The sequence below is a fragment of the Phasianus colchicus genome, chromosome 3 (genome assembly GCF_987193195.1).
Source record: "Phasianus colchicus chromosome 3, bPhaCol1.hap1.1, whole genome shotgun sequence".
NCBI lineage: Eukaryota > Metazoa > Chordata > Aves > Galliformes > Phasianidae > Phasianus > Phasianus colchicus.
In genome coordinates this window covers 53,109,803-53,127,667 of record NC_143438.1, presented here as the reverse complement: position 1 = coordinate 53,127,667, position 17,865 = coordinate 53,109,803, and the positions used below count along the sequence as shown (strand labels likewise).

Below are 17,865 nucleotides of genomic sequence, written 5' to 3'. Positions count from 1 at the left end.
GGAAGGTGTTTCATTCCGTGGATCATTTGTATGGCTCTCCTCTGTGCTCCAACAAGTCCTCATCTCGTCTGTACTGTGAGTTCCACATCTGGATGCATTACTCCAGATGAAGTCACACCAGTGCAGAGTAGAGGGGAAGCATAACCTCCCTCACCCTGCTGACTATGCTTCTTTTGATGCACCCAGGATACACAGCTGGCTTTCTGGGCTGCAAGGGCACACTGGTGGCTCATGTCTAGCTTCTCATCCATGAGTACCTGCAAGTTCTTTTCATCAGGGCTGTGCTCCATCCTTGCATCCCCCAGCTTGTACTGATAGCAGGTATTGCCTCAACCCAGCTGCATGGCCTTATGGTTGGAGTTGTTGAACCTCATGACATTCAACACGGTCTACTGTTTGAGCCTGCCTAGGTGTCTCTGGATGGACCTATTATCCCTCCTGTGTTGACCGCACACAGCGTGGTGTCATCTGCAGACTTCATGATGGTGCACTTCATCCCACTGTTGATGTCATTCATGAAAATATTAAAGCGCACTGGTCCCGGTACTTACTCCTGAGGGACACCGCTTGTCACTAGTCTCCATCTCGACTTTCAGCCGTTCTAGTACTTTATCCTCTGGGATGTTTCTAGTGAAGGATAACTAATTTTAAAGTGGGAGAAATTGGCCCAGAAGTACAGTTAGTTTTTTGAATCCATCTGTCCTGATGACTTCAGACAATGGGCTAGGAGATGCTCAGTGTATGTATTGTCTTAGAAAAAAACAACACCGTGAGCATCCCAAAGGTGGAGAAATATTCAGTGTCTGTCTTGGGAAGTTATTAGAGAATAACTTTGTACCTATGATGAAATACATCTCTGGTGTGTTTTGAATGTTTTTTTAAAACAGACTATAAAGATTCTAGCAAATAAATTTTCAGTTTTCAGCAGTAGATCTGTTGTGAGTAGTTGAAATCTCCGATAGATGTTTATTTTGAATGCCTAACTACAGAGATTGGGAATTTTGTAGGATTTTTTCTTAATAATAGTTTTGAGATATGCAGCATAGCAAACAAAGTCACATGAAACAAGTCTTCTGCACACAAATTGATCAGGAAACCTGTAGAAATGTTCTCATTACAAATACTGAATCTATGCTGACTTCAGCCAAACATCTGGCATTTTCACATTGTGCTAGAAGAGAAATAAGGCTTTCTGGGAAAGGTAATATCATTTAATACATTTGCTTTAGGGAATAAAAGTTCTTCTCCTGGTCTAGGAAAAGATGTCACCTATTTCTACACTCATTTTGCCTCTATGCTTAGATCACAGTTGTAAGAACACCTCTAACACTGTTAAAAGATGTCATTCTTTTAAAGGACTATAAATATTTAGTACTTTGCATTGTCTGATTCTTCTTATTTAAAGAACTATCATAGTTCTCATTCGGATTTCAAATTCAGTGAACTGTGTATGTCTTTAATTTTGTTCAGGACTCCCTGGTCTTGAACAGCTTTTATTTAGTGGATAATAATGCCACTACTAGCCTTAACAACTGGAGAGAAAGGAGATAGAATGTGCAGTGAAAACCACAACTGAAGTGAATCCTCACATCCATCTTTTATGGAAATTCCACTTCCACCATTACTAAGAAGTACATTGCTAAGTGAATCAGTAGCCTTATTGCCATGTTAAAGGAAAATATACTCTCCTGTGATATGCTATAATATTGTTTAGGTTTCTGGGCTTCCAGGATATTGGTCATAAAATTAAAAGGTGGGTCAAAGACAGAAGAATTAATGTTGTGCATTTAAAACCAATAAAAGATGCAGAGTTCAATCAGAACAATGTACGTAATCAAAGCAGTCAATAGTATCATCGCTTATTAAAATTAGCTGACACTTTCTATTATCATACCAGATATGCAGTTGGGTAATAACTTGATGACATTTACTGTTCTGTATGTCTTCCACCTATTGACGTTTTTCAGAGAAAACTTCAGCCACTTTCAAGAATGAGGAAAGGTTTGTCCTTTAGGGATACTTTGATCCTTAAATGTGATTACCATTTCACAATAAATAGGTAAATAATGCTATCTAATATTTACATTGTAATGGTACACTTGGTATCATTTAAGCCAAGGATGTTTTGCTGGATGCCCATGCTTACACAACTGATATTCAGTTGCTAAATTCCCAGAATGTTTGAATTTCAGTGGGTGTAACTAGGAATCTGGTTTCAGTGCAGAAAATAGGAGATGAGCGCTGGAGTTGTGAACCACAGCAAGAGTGAACATGATAAAGGATGAAGAAAGAGTGAAATTGTGAAATGGGATTGGATGAAGCAGAAGTGAAAGAATGAGGATCAGATATGTCTGTATGGTAACTGTTGAGTCACAGCCTGAACCACTGATTGAGCAGCTGGGGAAAGGACCCGGTCAGCCCTGCGAGCACAGATGAAGGCAATTCTCCCATGTGATCAGAAGGGGTGGAGCCAGGTTGCGCCTCTCTTAGATCCTATTTAAGGGCTGATTGCCACTTGGGAAGGATCTCTGATTGGACATCCCTTCTTTGTGGAATTTTTCATGCAAACCTAGATCTTCGGAGATGGGCGAGTGCTTTTCCTTGGTAACTCTGTTCCATTCGTGCTAGCCCCTTTGCTGCTATACTCCTGTATCACCCTTCCATTGTGTTGACTTTTCTGATTGTAACAATGACTAAGGAAAAATAACGTGGGGTGAAAACAGGAGTGACTTTTGTTAAATGTGGAAGCCAGCTTTGCTTTTGCTGAACAGGATAGGATACTGGGGATCTGAGGCTGAAAATAATCCTAGGAGGGAGAGAGAACTTCAGATGGGACCATCGGTGAGTGTTAACAATGGTGAAATGCAAAATAGGAAACGAAAGGACTTGAGTTGCTGGAGCTATTCAGGTATCAGAGAACAAGAGTCTTGTTTGAAAAGGAAAAATTAAAATTTATGGGCAAGAAAACTGAGAAGCAGGATAGAAGGTGAAACTGCAAAAGCAAGGAGGGTGGGATGAGTCAGGCATTCGGAAGGCACAGAATGGAACAAATTTCAAGAGGCAGTGTACAGGATGTATGTTATCATGTCGTGGTGGGAGGTTGGGAAACAGCAGCAATGCCTGGGTTCCCAGAAGGGAGTCTGCCTACAGACCTGGTAATAGGAGCCAGGAATACCATGGCTTCCAACACTGCTGCATGCAATTGCTGATGGCCACTCATAGCCCCTGCAGATTCAGTAGAGTTTTCCTGTGACAGAATTTCACAGTTTCTTTCCATTATTTAAAAAAATAAAAAGTTAAACAAACCAAAAGCCATTGTATATTGTTATGGTTGTAGAACTCAAGCACGTACGTATTAGGTGATGCTAGCTTAAGGTTGGCAGAATCTCACCATCTGAAAAACAGTGATAGAAGTCCCATCCAACAAGAGTATTGTGAGGATTAATTGGGTATATGTTGAAAACTGCTGCACGGTTTTATCAGGGGTTTCTGTTTATTTCACTTTTGAATCAAAAATCACAGAAATAAATTGGTGTGGCCCAGACAGGAAAATATATGAAACAGTATCTAATTTTTTCTAAAGCTCCACTACAAGCTATTAAGGCTAAAAATTATTTTAAAGAACATGGAAGTGTTTCACTTTTTCTAGTGAATATGTTCTTTCCTGTGCTGAAGAAATGGAGGACTGGCTTTCCTATCTGTTTGAAGACTAATCTACATTTGAAGTTTTCTAGCCTCAAAGTCATCTTGTGAGAGCAGTACTTATTGACAGGAACAAAAACTAATCCACACTAAGCAGTTTAATATATTCAAAAATGAAATGTCAGGCAACATGAGGCAAAAAAGTGTTCCTTTGTTTCTCTTTTTTTTCATTGAGTGGGAAAAAATTGCCTTGACATAGGGGCAGTTAAAAGCTGGTATTTGCGGAGCTGTTAATTTGTTGATCTGGTAGACAGTGCCTTTCATGAAAGCAGCAAGTTAAATGCATGTCACCATCTTTGCCATTTTTGGAACATCACAATTTATATACCCGTTGCAGAGGTTTTGCTAGCTTTTTGGTCAGCTGGCATTGTCCATTTGCTTTTTGTGCTTAATGATAACAGTGGAGTAAAAGCCAAGGCAATAGCTATGTTTTGTCTTAAAGAGAGTACGCAGAATTTTTGATGCATATGTATGTGTATAAATGGGATCATAACTCAGAGTGGAATCAATTTGCCAGGGCTTTTTATTTTAATAAGCTGTTTCTTTTATTATTATGGTGGTGGTAAAGGAGATAAGGAACAAAAAGGAACCTTGGTGATGTTAGAATTGTTTCCAGGAAAGACAGACTCCTTAAAAAGATGTCTATACTGTATCTTTACTGGCATTGATGTTGGACACTGGGATGCTGCCAGTTGGATTATTTGTAGCACAGCTGTGACATTCTGTACTAACATCTGTGCTGCTGTAGGAGGTATTTTCCTTTAAACTGTTCCTGAGATGTTCAGACTGTCAGTCAGTCAGAGCAGGGTTTCCTTGGTATACAGGCTATGCAATTGTTCATGAAATCTTTTCTGATTATGTACTTTCCTTAGAAGGTTATTTAATTGCTTACTTGAGAACTACATAAAAATAGTTAGAAAATTATTCGAATTTGAAGGGGAAAAAAAAATCTATTCTCCTGTTATAGACCTAGGTGTAAATGTGAGACAGTGTATATCTCTCTGATGCTCCCTAAGTTGAGGGTCACAAATTCCAGTCTATCAAATGAACAGATAATATGCTTTTTAGCACCTGTATGTACGTAAGAGGTATTTCTGTGATTCCATCAGTTTCCAGGTCATGCTCAAGAGCTAAATTACTTTTCCTCCCAAATGAAATCAGAAGGGAAATATTGTTAGAAAGACTACTTTTTTCTAGTACAAACTTTTGCCTTTAAAGTGAAGAAGATTCCTAAAAATGCTTAAATCTCAGAGGAAAGTACATGTTAGGTGATGCCTAAACCCCTGTAACCCAACTCATGCTTCATAATCCTACAGGTAGGGCTGACCCCTGAGCCTGCTCACAAAACACTTGTCTAAAATCCTACTCTGCTTCTACATTTAGGTATCTTGAGGTGCTGAGCTAAGCACTTAAGCCTAAACTTGAGCACTGAAACAAATGGCACCTTAGTCACTATTTGGGTACTGCTTTTAAATATGTGTGTAATATTTAGAAGAAGGCACCTTTAATTATCTCATGTGCAGAATCAAGAGTACCATGCCCGGCATCCTACTCAACCTATGTCATGGCCCTGGGAGTGTCTTCCCTGACAGGATGTGGTTACCTCCTGAGTTCCCAGCACAGGCCACACCATGTGTCCCACATGGCTGTAACTAGTTTGATACAAAGCCTTTGAATCCCCCTGATGATGTCAGAGCAGCTGATGAGTTTTGTGATAGGGAGGTGCTGAGTCAGGAGTATTGGCAGGGAGCTGTGCTGGAAGCATCCCTGAGTCATGCTCCCTGACTGTTTGCTGTCTCTGTTCTATGAATAGTACGTTTCCACTCAGTGAGTGGCACAACTTCAGCTATGACTCCTCCCACAGCTTTGCTTTTAGTCTGGTTGCTAAGAGATGGAAGCTTTGAGTTCAGGTTCCCCCCCACCAAAGCTATCAAAGACCTCACATCCCAGATTTTGCACCTCTTCACTGTGCATCGCAGCAAGAAGGCAGAGCTCTGGTCTCTTGCCTCTCAGCCATGTGCTCCAACACACAGGCTAGCATGCATCAGCATGCAGCATTGTGCAGCCCTGTGGCCAGGCTCTGTTGTTCTCTTCCATGAGCTCAATGCATCAGCTCTGAAAAAAACTCACTACAGTGTGTTCACAGTGACCAAGAGGGGCTCTGGAGTGCATGTGTATTCAGGAACAGCAAATTTGTGGTACGCAGATAGAAGGGATAAGGAGATGTTCTTCTCATCTGTGGGACAGCACTTCTTGGCTGTACAGGAATTATTCTGGAGTTATTGGTACATTTATTGGTAAAGATGTCAGTTGTGCATATATAGTTAGTTATTTTGGCAGCTTACATGACTTAGCACCCTTCACACTGCTTACTTGATCATGACCTGGTTATTGGTAAATTTGCTGAAGATCCTTTGTAAGTTTTCATGAGCATAAACTGAGGCCTTGAGGGAGTTTATAGCAGAAAAGATCATCTAATTTTAGAAATAAGGATCTCAGCCTTGAGACTGTTAAGGAATTGTATGATTTAAGCTTTGTTGCCAAGATAGAATTTTCCTGTATAACTTGTATTAATTTCTACAAGAAAATATTCATATTATCTCTTATGACAGATACCAGTTTCCTCTGGAGTTAAAAGGTATATGATATTAAGGTTGAATTCTTAGCAAAAAGAAAAAAAAACATGCAATTTTTGCTTGAGTCTGTCATTGTTTAAGAAAATGTAAGGTATAAGACCAATGTGGCCAACTTTAAAAAAAAAAAAAAAAAAAAAGAAAAAGCAGAGCTTAGCTTCAGCTCATATTAGTGCCCAAGAGGTCTCATTCTGATTGTTTATGGAGTTAATTATGTGATGATTCAACATTCTGTATTAAATATTAAAATTTCTGTTAATAATATATGTTCTATCTTGTGAGTCATCTCAATTATAGCCCAATCTCTTTAGCCAATAAATAACTAAAAGACAGGGATATCTTCATCTTGGAAAAGCTGGCGGTGAGACTGACTAATGCAAACAGGAAATCTACTTCAGCCATTTTTTCTTTGACAGAGTCTGGATGCTGTTTGAACTATTTGATTCTTCTATGCTGATATATACATCGATATTTCTTAAAAAAATGTTTAAAAGTTTGTAATTTTTTGTAGTAATCTCAGTAAATTTGGTATTAGCAACCAAACTTTTAATTAAAATTTAATTTTTTAAAATATTATAGCTCCCTAGATCTTTTTGTTTGAACTCACTGAAATGTATTTGTCAGATACTGATGGTTTTCCTTTTGCATCTAATAAAACACAGTCAATCTTAATGGTTTTTTTTCTTCTTTTCACTTGTGTGGCCGCTGTGAGTCTGAGTGGAGGTGTGGGGCTCTCAGCAGTACTTACAGCATCTGAAGGAGAAAAACAGACTTCTGAAACAATCTCCTCTAGGGGAAAGTTGTGGGGCAGTTGTGCTGAATATCGTTGCATATCATGCATCACAGAAGTAAACTGAGAGTGTTAGGGAAATGCATGATGTGCAGTTGCTGCTCAGATGCAAGATTATAAATACTTTCAAATCACGTCTGTAGAATCATCTTTGCCCTTTGATCCTTGTAGGCATGGTCAATATCTGAGCCATCTGCAAATAGAGAAAATGTGACTATATTCAGTTTTTCTACTCCTTCTGTCACTTCTGAGAATGATGCTTCAGGAGAAGTAGTTGGAGCATTTTTCATTGATTTCTTTTATTGAGAAGACAGTTCTCCAACTCGGAGGAGTGATTCCTGTAGTCAGGAAGTAATGGCTTCTTTCCCATACTATTTTTAGACAGAGATGGGTTTTGCAGGTGACAGTGAGCTTTACAGGATGAGAGGATGCCTCTTCCTTTTTAAGAAGCAGTGTGTTTGGCTATTGGATCACAAAGAAATAAAAAGACAGGTTTCCCATAGATCTGAGATTATTTATTTGCTTCTGTTCAGCTGCTGTTCTGTCTATCAGAGACATGTCTGTGCTTGTTTAACATGAATTAAAATTTTGTGAGAGCAAATACATGGGAAGTCTTAACAATGGATGAGACCCTTCTTATGCAAGGTAAAATGAAAAAAAAAAATTCAAAACCTTCCTTGTTTTTTTGCAGGATGAGGCTACACCAGCTGACAAACAGTACAAACAGGAGCCAGCCCAGGTCACTTATTCAACATCAGCTGTTTCCAGCACACAGGAGGTGTTGTACATCAATGGAAATGGGACCTACAGTTACCATAGTTACAGAGGGCTTGGAGGTGGGCTGCTAAATCTCAACGATGCTTCTAGCAGTGGTGAGTTGCCTTATGAAATACGTCTCTGTGTGTATGTGCTCACGTGTGTGTTTCCCCTGCTGTACAGAAAGCTAGTCCAAGGGATTCAGTATCCACGGAGTGTAAGTGGATAATGAGGAGGAATGCAATCCTGCAGATGACTACTGCTAAACAAAATCCTTGTTCTCTGGATGTTACAAGTCTCTTTCAGTTTCAAGGGACTAATTCACAAGTCTTCAGTGAGACTGAACCCAAGCTATGTGGCTGGAGTTTGAAAGCACGAAGCTCTATACTTTATGAAGGAAATGAATTAACATAGATTTCTCACGTGGTTTGTCTGGCTAATTTAATTTACTGTAGGTAAGACTCTGGCATGACAAGTGTTAAGTGAAAAATCCTCAGTCGTTGAGGAGTTTTCCGCTTCAGGTGCACGGGCTAACTTTGGCAAGACAGGAGGTGTTCAGCTACAGCCTCCATTTTTTCAGCATGCTAAGCAATCTTCAGAATGTTATCAAGGCTGCAGCCTGCAGTGTATGTTGTACTGGTGACCTTCAGTCACATCTACTTCATCTCCCTTCTGTGAATGATTTGTGCTACATATTTAAAAGGCTTTTTAAATGCAGTATTTTAGTTCTCAAAATTCTTTCACTTAGTGAATGATGATTACAATTGTTTCCATATGAATGAGAAACACATGCGGTGTTTAATACAGTCTCTAATCAAAAGTTTTCACAGGAGTAAGACTGTGGAGATCTGGGAAAATATACAAGAACTTTAAAACTATTTTACATTATTATATTATGGTCAGAGAATGTTTAAGCAAGTTCCCACTGAAAGCAGTTTGCTCTTTCATTCAAGTATAAGTAGGATTGATCCTACTTACATGGAGCTATCAGAGACTGCACAGCTAACGTTGCCACTTAACTATGGGGAGTTCACTGCGTTCCACTGTGTAGCAATACCAGGATACAGGGATCAGTGGATGCTTATGGGTTGCATGGTGATATATGTCCAAACATTTCTTCTTCTTCTCCTTTTCCTACTTGCCCTGGCAAATTTTGTCTGTATGTTTTGTTTTGGTTTTTTTTTTTTTTTTTTACTTTGGAAGACAAGTAAACCATTGCATCTCTTCCAGTTGACTCTCACAGTTGAAGCATTGTGCAGAGTTGTCCATCTTCTTTGCAGGGATCTCATGGGATCCAGAACTGCACAAACTTACTGTCCATGTGATTGCACTTGAAAACCAGTTGTTAATGCTAATAATGTAGCTGGCTGCAGGTCTGTGTTCCACCTGCCATTTCAAGAAGTTCATTAGGAAAGTTGTGGAGTGGGAATGCCACTAGTTTCTTAGTTTCATTGACACAAAAGCAATCAGTAGTCAAACTGATTATCTCTGGACTACTGAGGACTGCTAGCTCCATTAGCTAGTATCTCTATAGGACAAACTGGGGGATTTGGAGGTCAGTTATTTGGGATTTGATCATCATCTCCTACATGTTCATGGATATTTGGTTTTTCATTCTTGGTTGGGGTTGTAGTTGAGAGTAGTAACAAATTCCCTTTTGACTGATCTCGCATGGTGGCTGTTTTCAATCATTATAAATTTGGGGGAATCTTGTTAATTCCCTCTCTGGAAAATTGAGAGAGTTTGTTGCAAATTGTTTTCAGGACCTAAGTGAATTTTAAGAACACATTTCCTCTTCAGTTCAGAAACCCATCAAATGCTCTCATCACCTTTACAAGTGTTCTCCTAGTGTAAAAATAAATACACATCTGAGTCAGGATACATGTCTAAACAAATACAGTCTGTTTTTGTGTATCTTCTAAACAAGGAAAAAGGAAGAAGTTGTTCAAACCATGAATTTTTAGCTAGCTTTTCCATCTATTTCTGGGCATTTCCACTCAGTTAATAATTTATTTTGATTATTTTCTTCCCTATAGAGTTCATTCCTACACTGATACCATCTTATGGACTTTGCTGTCTGCTCACCCAACTCTTTGGTGGCTTTGGCTCAGGGAACTCTCTGCTGTTGCAATGCTTCCCTCCTCAGTCTGTCCTTCCACAGGGCGCATTACAGATTCATAATTCGCTCCTTACACAACTGTATGGAGTGAGCCTTTATGCAACTGCTATATATGAGCAAGCAGAACACAGGAGCTTGTACAATGACCCTTCCTTTATTGTAGGAGTGAAATAAACACAGCAGGGAAAGGTGTGGACTCCTAAGTCCTTTTTTTTTTTTTTCTCCTCTGCTTTTAACCATCTATGCAAACCAGCTCAGCTTGAAAGCTTCATCTGAACAGCAAGAACTCCACAGATTGTTAGAGCCTCTTTCAGCCTGTACACAGGCTGGAGAGAAACTGTTGACTCTTCTAGATATTCAAGGAGAACTACTTGTTGAGAAGTGTGGCTGTGTGGCTTTCCATGGTTCTTGGTGTTTGTTTGGTGTTGGTTTTTTTTTTTTTTTTTTTTTTTTAAGTTTGATGGAGTTGTTCCTGCTTACAGAGCTGAAAAGAAAAGCTCCAGGAATGATATTAGTGTGAATGAAATTGGCTTGCCAGCCACAGAGGCTTTATCTGGCCCAGCTCCACCATACCTGGAGAGATATCCTGCTTGAGGGCAGGAAACAAACTACTCCATTGGGAGCAAAATATTTAATTGCCACTATCAGTTGTCAGAAACCCACAGAAGTAGGAACATCCCAGATGTCTCTGTCTGATGGATTACCATTTGACCCTGCACATAGCGGGGGGGTTGAAACTAGATGATCATTGTGGTCCTCTTCAACCGAGGCCATTCTATGATGATGATTCTCTCCTGGTGGCTGCCAACTGTCAGGACTGGATCTCCACAGCTATTTTGTTTCCCAAGGCTCATTTTCCCTTAGAGAGTATGTTTCTACTGCCCCTGCTGGGCTTCCTTGAAGTGATCTGGGAACAACTTCTCTGTTGTCAGGTTTTCCAGGCAGAAATGTCAGCCATTTTCAACTGTCTGTAAAAAACAAAACAAAACAAAACAAAAACCCCCTGCATTTCAGTCTAGATGGTAGATTGGCTATGCAAGACTCACCCAAGACATTCCCCTTGTATTATCATATGACAAAGCAGTTCTTCTGTCTCTTTCTCTACACAGATGTGCAGCCAACTTCCACTACAGCCACAACTCAGCACTGCATCCCAGGCTCCACGAACGTCCAGTCTCCTTCCAACTCAGGTAAGTCTTCCTGGAAAGTCCTAATAAATTCACACTCTGACCAGGTCCTGAATCCACACAAGTCTCTTGCAGTCCCCTTTCCCTCAGGCAGGCCTTCACACTCTGGCCAAAATTCCTGTTGCCCAGCAAGTACCCCAGTCACTCTGCTGCCCCATGATGCCTCTACTCTCCAAGCCATTCTCAGCTTTACCTACACGTAAATCAGCCTTCTTAGTCCTTCAAGCTCCTGAAAAGTCTACTATGTCATCCAATCAGCTCAGGCTTCAGGATCTGTATAGTAGTTTTGTAAAATGAGGAGCCATCAATTTATCTCATGCTCAGTCCAAGTTAACATTTGTTGATATTTGTTACTGATAAACAGGGGAATCTGATCTAGTACTTGATCTAGTGGCTGGCAGCCCTGCCTGTGGCAGGAGGGTTAGGACTTAGTGATCCTTGGGCTCCCTTCCAACCCAAGCCATTCTATGAATATTACTGTATGTCTTTTCCATTTTTCCGTACATGCAAACTTGTTTTTCTTGTTTATAAACTTTGCCAAGCTTTAACTACTTGAACTGAAATTTTCCATTCAGAGGTCATCTGTGGGCTGAATATTTTTGAAGTTGTTTCATCAAAAGTAAGTCAGCCATGGGTTATTGGGAAGGTGTGCCAATTTATGTGCTTATGAGGAACCCCAGCACCTTTATGAAATGGCCCACAAACAACACTTGGCAGAGGGAGTTGTCACGGGGATTTTTCTCTGTTCTGAGAAAATGTGCTCAGATTTGGTGAAGCTGTAAAGATTATCATCTGTAAAATCTTGACATTTGAATGTTCGGTAGAGGTTTTTTGGTAATAAAGCGGAAATAAGTAATTAAAAAAGAAAAAAAAAAAAATCAAGAATATCAAGAGTCCAGCCAGTTCTTAAAGTGCTGACTGGGTCACCCACAACATGGCTGGCCATGATGCAGGGAGTGAACAGGCAACCACCCAGTTGCCTTCTCCAGCATGTCTTTACTGCTGTACAGTTTTCTTTGTTCTCAGTGCTATCCTTCTGAAATTGAGTGGAGCTAGAAAGGAAAAGCAATCTCTCTTTATTGCAGAGATGCAGAACAAGACAGATACAGTTAGGAATCTGTGGGGGTGTGCTTAGTTCCATTTCAAAAAGGCAAAATGCAGAGTTGGGAGAAATTGGCATATGTTGTGGCAGGAGTGGGAATTTCCCTATGAAGTACTGTCTGAATTGTGTATTAAGATCATCCTCATATTTCTTCCTCTCCTCTTGAAATTATCAGTCACATGGCATTTGTAAGTATTATCTTGCTCCCACCATAGGAACTGTGATGAAATGTCTGTGAATTAATCGGACAGTATCTTTTCTGCCTTTGTACAAAGTCCAAGAGACAGGCAAGACAAGTGTATACTATGTAACTAATCTCCTGTGATGGATATAAAATGTTACTGGAGTGTCTCATATAATCCTCTCACTGAAAACCAGTGTGTTTGTTGATTGTTGAAAATGCACGATGTTCAGTGGCTGTAGATATTTTTGTGTTTTGACATCTCTATTCTCAGGCAAGAGTTTAAATTATCTAAAAACGTGTTTCCCAGAGGGAAGGGTGTAGGAGGGAGAAAGAAGCTTGAAAGGCCCAATGCATTGGTCCCTGATTTCCCAATCTAAGATCTCTTGACACTTATAAGAATAGTTTATGGCACATCTGTTCTGTTTAGAGGTAGGAGGACAAGAAACATTGACAAATACATAATATTGCAATAAAACAGTCCTGTAATAGTAAATAGATCTGATTTTGGGAAAGTTACATGTTTTGATGGTTTTTCTATTTATTTCTGTGGGAATAGAGGTGAATCCAGTACAATTATTCACTTCTTGCTTGTGGTAGCATTGGACACTACCACTGGTTGGATGATCTTGTAGGTACCTTCCAACCTTGTAATTCTGTGATTCTTCTGAAGCCACTTGTGGGGAAAAAAGTAGGAGAAGTATACGTGCAGTAGAAAAGACACAAGAAACTCTTTGATGAAAGAGGTTCCTTAGCTGCTAATAAAAGTATAGAAGCTTAGATGCTTAAAATCATTCAACTTCTAAAAATGATTTATTATTCTTAATTGTTAGAGATACTGAAAGAGTCAATGACATATTTATTATTCATTTACGGATTTTACTTCAGTAGTAATTATAAGATTTCTGTCTATCCAGCTACAGCATGCAATTCTAAAGGGAGTTTTGCTGGGACAAATACTGATACTGTCTGGGCAATCAGTAATAGTACCTCTATGTCTGAGTTGTATTTTGAAATTTAATATAAATTGCATTGCTAATGAGTAGTGCATGAGGCAATAACCAGCTTCATTTCAGACCTGTGACTTACAGAAAAGCCATTTGCCCACAGTGTATTTAATGGCAGATACTCCCAGCAGCTAACTTGATAAGTGGTTGTCTAACACGTAAAGAGTGGATTTTCAGAGTTCTCCTATTTAGCTTGATGTGATTCCAGCAGGAACTGTCTCACTTCACAGGGGAAATTAGGTCTGTGTAACTGGACTGAGGTGGTAAGTGTACAATATTCCTGTGTTCAAGTGTCAACCAGGTGACCTCTCCAAGGGGCAGAGGGAAAGTATCTTGGAGTCTTCAGAAAGTATACTGCAGAGATTATAAAGGAAAGGATCTGTCTTGTGAGTGTGTTTAACCCACTGCTTAAGAGAACATAGTGCAGCTATAGGAACATGGGCGGTGACAGTAATGAGTTGCACTCATGCACTAAGAAAAATAAATAAAGGTGAAAACTGGATATTTACTTTACAATGTGTGCTTGATCTTCACTTGCACAAACTGCCGTGGACACTGTGGAGCCTATTGACAGTTGCATATAGGATTTTTAATTGTCCTGAAATGCTCTAGGGTGGGAAATAATATCCTAAATCATGCAGTACTACCTTGGAGGACCTTAACACTGCAAAATTTGTTGCAAAAAAATTCAGATTAGGCTTTCCCCTCTATTTAAGGATATGCTCCCCCATTCTTGTGAAGATTGGCAGGTTAATAAGTACTGTTAAGCATGTGAAGGAAGTACTTCTACTTAGGAGAAATAGTGCATAAGCTACTCAACTTTCTCCATATGTAGGCATCTGTAGTGATGGCTTCTGGAGATGGAGGTATATGAAATGTATACTGTAACCAGTTATTTTATGAAGCCTTCAGAATAGCTGTGATCTATTTGCCTGTGTAAAGGAATGTGGTGGAAAAGTATTAAGTTTTAGGTTTTTCAATAGCTAATTTAAACAAAATTACACAGGAAAACCAATACTAGAAGAGTAAGATGCATTTATTCCTTATCCTAGAATCATAGAGTGGCTTGGGTTGGAAGGGATCCCAAGGATCATCAAGTTCCAACCCCCCTGTCACAGGCAGGGCTACCAACCTTCCTTCCAGGTGTGGTACTAGACCAGGTTGCCCAGGGCCCCATCCAGTGTGGCCTTGAACACCTCCAGGGATGGAGCATCCAAAACCTCTCTTGGCAACCTGTTCCAGCACTTCACCACTCTCTCTGTGAAGAACTTCCCCCTGACATCCAATCTAAATCTTCCCTCCTTGAACTTAAAACCATTCCTCCTTATAATCACTGTCTACCCTCGTAAAAAGTTGATTCTCTGCTTGAAGGGCTAGTTATGACTGATAGAACTACAGATAAGCTAAAACACTTTTAGCATAAAGCAGCCTGAACAATCTTTTAATAATCTGTAATATTGCCAGTAAGTGTCTATCATAGCTATTAAAAGATGAATTCAGTGTAATACATCATGAGATGAGTGTCTGAATGAGATATTGTCCCAGATATAAAGCTTGGCTTGTCATTGGCAAGCTTTGGAGGTGAGGCACAGGGGTCACATTGCAAAATTAAAAGAACTGAAGTCCTTATCCTCACATCAAGCATGGCTTCTTTTCCTTCTGTTTCGTTCTCACAGCATGTGTAGCTTCCATTCCTGGGAAAGCAGGGTATATTCACTTACAGAAACCATAGCCAAAAACTCTTTTCTGTATGTCTGGGTTTCTTTGTTTTATTGCCCGGGATACTTTTCTTTGAGGGGAAGAAGGACAGCAGTTACTTGTTGAGAACAAAGCAGAACTTGCCTTGTGAATGAAAAACCTATTTTCCTTCTACTTATAATTAAAAAATAGTTTGAAGTAGCACGGTGAAATTAACTTCTTAATTCTTAACTGCACTTGCACAAAACAATATTGGTGGTTGATAGGTGATTGGACTAGATGATCTTAAAATTCTTTTCCAACCTTAATGAGTCTGTGATTCAAAGACGCCTATTTTGAAGAATTAGAGAGCTGTCTTCATAATCGTTAATTGGGACATCTGGGAACACAGGGCCAGGTCTGCATTTTGACTCTACAGATTTGTACTCACAAGTGTAACTTCTCACATCGTTAATTTGTGAGGAGTCTGATAACATTCTCTTCAACCACTTAAAATCTAGATTACAAAGGAAAAAAGCCCTTCAGTTTCCTTTCACAAAAAAGCCTGAGCTCTGCCACAGCAGCTCCATTCTGCCCTATATTTTGTGTGTGTGTGTGTGTTCTAGGCTATGACATGAATGGGAATCAAGGCAAGAGCATGAAAGTAAAAGTAGGTTTACCTGGAGCACAGTGCCCTCAATATGTCAGTGGTAGCTTTTCCACTGCTGCCTCAATAAATATACAAGTCTTTAATGGCTTCTCACCACTATTCACTCCAGCTGACTTTATGATTAGTATGCCCTTCTCTGTGCTGGTTTAAGGTTTTACTTGGAAGTATCCTCTGTGCTTCTTCCCACTGTGATCGTTTGCCTGTAGCGTATGTTCGCACTGAAACATTTGCTGAGGTCACTGTCCTCTTATTTATCCTTTGTATTCTGGAAGTCATTTAAAGTCAATTCATTTAAGGTAGTGTAAAACTGGATAATATAGTTGTAAGGCTAAGTAGTGTTCGTGCCAGTTACATAGCAGGAACCAGGAAGATCTAAGCGGACCCTTTTGGTTTGAGTAGTTTCTTTTCATAGTCCCATTCTCCTTTCAGTAGAGGGGAGGTTTTCATTAACTTCAGGGAAAATGGAGACATGGCAGTTTCATCATTCCTTGTGATCTCAGCCATACTGTTGCATAAACATAAAAGAAAGAAAACATTCTTGTTTTTGACCGGATTTTCTGCTTCTGGAAATCAGAGCAACTCTTGAGAATAGTGCTTAATCTAGCAAATGTGTTTTTGAATCCTGTGGTTCTGATGAGATTATTTAGGTACATCTCTAGAATATGAATAGGTGTGTTTAGTAATCTAAAGTTGAATATGCTAGATTTTTATAATGATTCCAATCTCTTTAGAGAGAAGTATGTATCCAGTGGGCCAGTGCTGAGAAGGCTTGGGCCCTGATGCAGTTTTTCCAGATGAAACTGAACAGTGACGCTTATCTCATAGGAAAGCACGATGCATTGCTGTGGATAACTTGATCTCAGTTCGCAAAAGATTAATACTGGGTTAGGCTGATTTTCTGCCTGATAAAAGAAGAGATTTGCTACACTGTCAAGTGAATGAATGCTGTTTATCCAGGTTTGCATATAATAAGCTTCCTGATATTTACTTACATAGGTATGGGAGGGATGGAACACCACCCTACAAGAACAGACTGAGAGAGCTGGGGCTGTTCAGCCTGGAGAAAAGAAGGCTCCGGGGCAACCTCATAGAGACCTTTCATTAACTAAAGGGGAGCTATAAGAAGGAAGGGAACAGACTCTTTAGCAGGGTCTGTTGTGACAGGACAAGAGGAAATGGTTTCCAATGAAAACATGGGAGATTTAGTCTGGATATAAGGAAGAAGATTTTTACAATAAGGAGGTGAGGTGTTGGAATGGGTTGCCCAGAGAGGTGGTGGATGCTGCATTCCTGGAGACTTCCAAGGTGAGGCTGGGGGCAACCTGATGTGGCTGTAGGTGTTCCTGTTCATTGTAAGGGAGTTGGACTCAATGTCCTTTAAAGGTCCCTTCCAACTCAAAAGATACTGTGATATGATTCTATGATAGGTATCCTTATATGTTTAAAAAAGACTTGAGTCCGATTCTGCCTGTATAAATCTCCAGGCAGGAAAAAAAACTTTAAATAGTGTTCTGTGGAAAAGACAGACACCTCATCAAAGCACCACATGCCTTAGCTGTTAACTGTGGTCCTGGGAAGTTCCCCAGAAAGCTGGACTTCATGCTAGCAGGTGGCTTTGCTAACTACTGTAATTTGCAGCCTACCCTTGGGTATGCTGTATTCTGCTGTAGCAAACACGTTCTTGAGAGCATTCTTTGAGAACACGTTGGTACAGTGGATAAGCTGCCAGTAGAACATGGTGATTGCTGCAGATTCTCTTGCCAGTGCTCAGACCTTACAGGGTCCCTGCAGTATATTGCCAGCTGTATGCAGCCCACAAGAAATTTACAGTGTGTTTCTACCTATATCAGCCAGATTGTCACCAACCTCAGATCATTCATGACTGGCTATTTAACACATGGCACTGGGGCTATTCAAGTGAATGACCAGTTACCTATGTCAGTAAGAGATTCACAATCTGGCCATGTGCTAATTGAAGCAACGAAAAGTTGTGAAAATAGATATCTAAAGAGTGCTGTGATGATGAATGCAAGTGTGCAGA

General features: G+C 39.9%; 1 protein-coding gene across 6 annotated transcripts in view; it reads left to right on the top strand.

Moving 5' to 3' along the window:
* Window positions 1–17,865, top strand: part of NOL4 (nucleolar protein 4) — a 186,021-nt gene that overhangs the window by 165,695 nt on the left and 2,461 nt on the right. For all 6 annotated transcript variants that reach the window (XM_090137539.1, XM_090137538.1, XM_090137540.1 and 3 more), the window contains 2 exons: window positions 7,817–7,997; window positions 11,110–11,190. In XM_090137539.1, the coding sequence (XP_089993665.1) occupies window positions 7,817–7,997; window positions 11,110–11,190 (262 nt within the window). The remainder of the gene's footprint in view (window positions 1–7,816; window positions 7,998–11,109; window positions 11,191–17,865) is intronic.